The following is a 1,341-nucleotide window of genomic DNA, read 5'->3' on the forward strand; positions in this document are numbered from 1 at the left end:
GCATAATGAAGCATTAAGCCAGGGCACAGCAGATGCATCCCGTAACCCTCCTCATAGTGAAGGTGAGACAGACTGAAAAATGTGGTTCAGTACTTCTATTTTAGATATAGGAATGAAATACCGTAATGACACTAGCATACATACTCTCATAGTCATCTCTTGTCATATTATAGGAAGCGATGCGGGTAGATCTGTAGCCCCTGCAGGTGGGCAACAGATTTATGCTGGTACTGTGAAGGTTGAAATCCCTGTTCAAGAGAGTGCTACTGATGAAGTATTAGCTGCTAGTACTGATTTGGATCACGATACGAAGGAGAATATTATTCCTGTTTATCCAGTGGAAGAAGGGATGTGGAAGGCCAAGATATTGGAGACACAGGCCAAGATAGAGGAAGCCCAGCTGAAGAGCTTAGAAAGACAAGCCAACATAGAAGAGGTCCAGTTAAGGTGTCTGGAGAGGCAAGCCAGGTCGAATGAAGCCAAACTGAAGGTTCACGAGAGAAAGGCGAAACTAGATGAGGTTCATTTGAGAAACCTGGAGCGACAGGCCAAAATTGATGAATTTCAGTTGAAGATGCTAGAGAGACAAGCTAAAATAGAGGAGGCCAAATCAAAAATCCTGGACAAGCAGACTATATTGAATGCCCGACTGTAGAGATTAGGCTGACATGCATCGGCAACGAAGCACCTGTCCTTGTCCTTCCACATTTCCAATAAACCAGTTTGATTACACTCCGGGTTTCATATCCATAGTCTGGCATTCCATTAGGCTGATTAGTCTGCCTTACTAAATGTCATACTTTTATGATAATTCTTGAATGCCTCTGGCGCTCGTTTTCTTCCTATTTCCTCTTTCGGATGCCATTTGTGTGTGTAGAAAGTGCTAAAAGCGCCCTCCACTACGATGGAAGGGAGAACGGGGTTTATTATGCGCCCCGTGTAATATTTTTTAATCCTCTAATCATGTTAGGATTCTCACGTCTTTTAGGTGATAATGGCGATAAGGATATTTAGCTGAAAAGGAGAAAGTGGTATTAACGGCAAATGTATGAGGTCAGTGGAAATAAAGATATGAAGATATAATTGGTGTTGTTTACGATATTATCGTATGATATGATATCTCTCCATACATACTAATTACTTATATACTTGCACTGATATACGTCTCATTGTACACACACTTGTTAATGTAAGCACGATATTTCATCATCTTGCAAAACATTAATAAAGTCACGCTAAGAAGCTTTTATTGAATTCAAGCGACATACTTGTCTCAATTACAGTCATTATTTTTAATGAAATCAGTCAGATTTTTTATCCTACAGCCAACACCATCAATAT

The 1,341-nt window shown here is 40.2% G+C and overlaps 1 protein-coding gene across 1 annotated transcript in view; it reads left to right on the forward strand.

Annotated features, from left to right (window-relative positions):
* The window catches only part of LOC113828435 (arginine and glutamate-rich protein 1-like), a 1,293-nt gene extending 526 nt beyond the window's left edge, over positions 1 to 767 (forward strand). The window contains exons 2-3 of the mRNA XM_070138790.1: positions 1 to 62; positions 174 to 767. The exon at positions 1 to 62 is cut by the window's left edge and continues 48 nt beyond it. Of these exons, the coding sequence (XP_069994891.1) occupies positions 1 to 62; positions 174 to 655 (544 nt within the window). The 3' untranslated portion in view covers positions 656 to 767. The remainder of the gene's footprint in view (positions 63 to 173) is intronic.
* The last annotated feature ends 574 nt before the right edge of the window (positions 768 to 1,341 follow it).

The sequence above is a fragment of the Penaeus vannamei genome, chromosome 3 (genome assembly GCF_042767895.1).
Source record: "Penaeus vannamei isolate JL-2024 chromosome 3, ASM4276789v1, whole genome shotgun sequence".
NCBI classification, from domain to species: domain Eukaryota; kingdom Metazoa; phylum Arthropoda; class Malacostraca; order Decapoda; family Penaeidae; genus Penaeus; species Penaeus vannamei.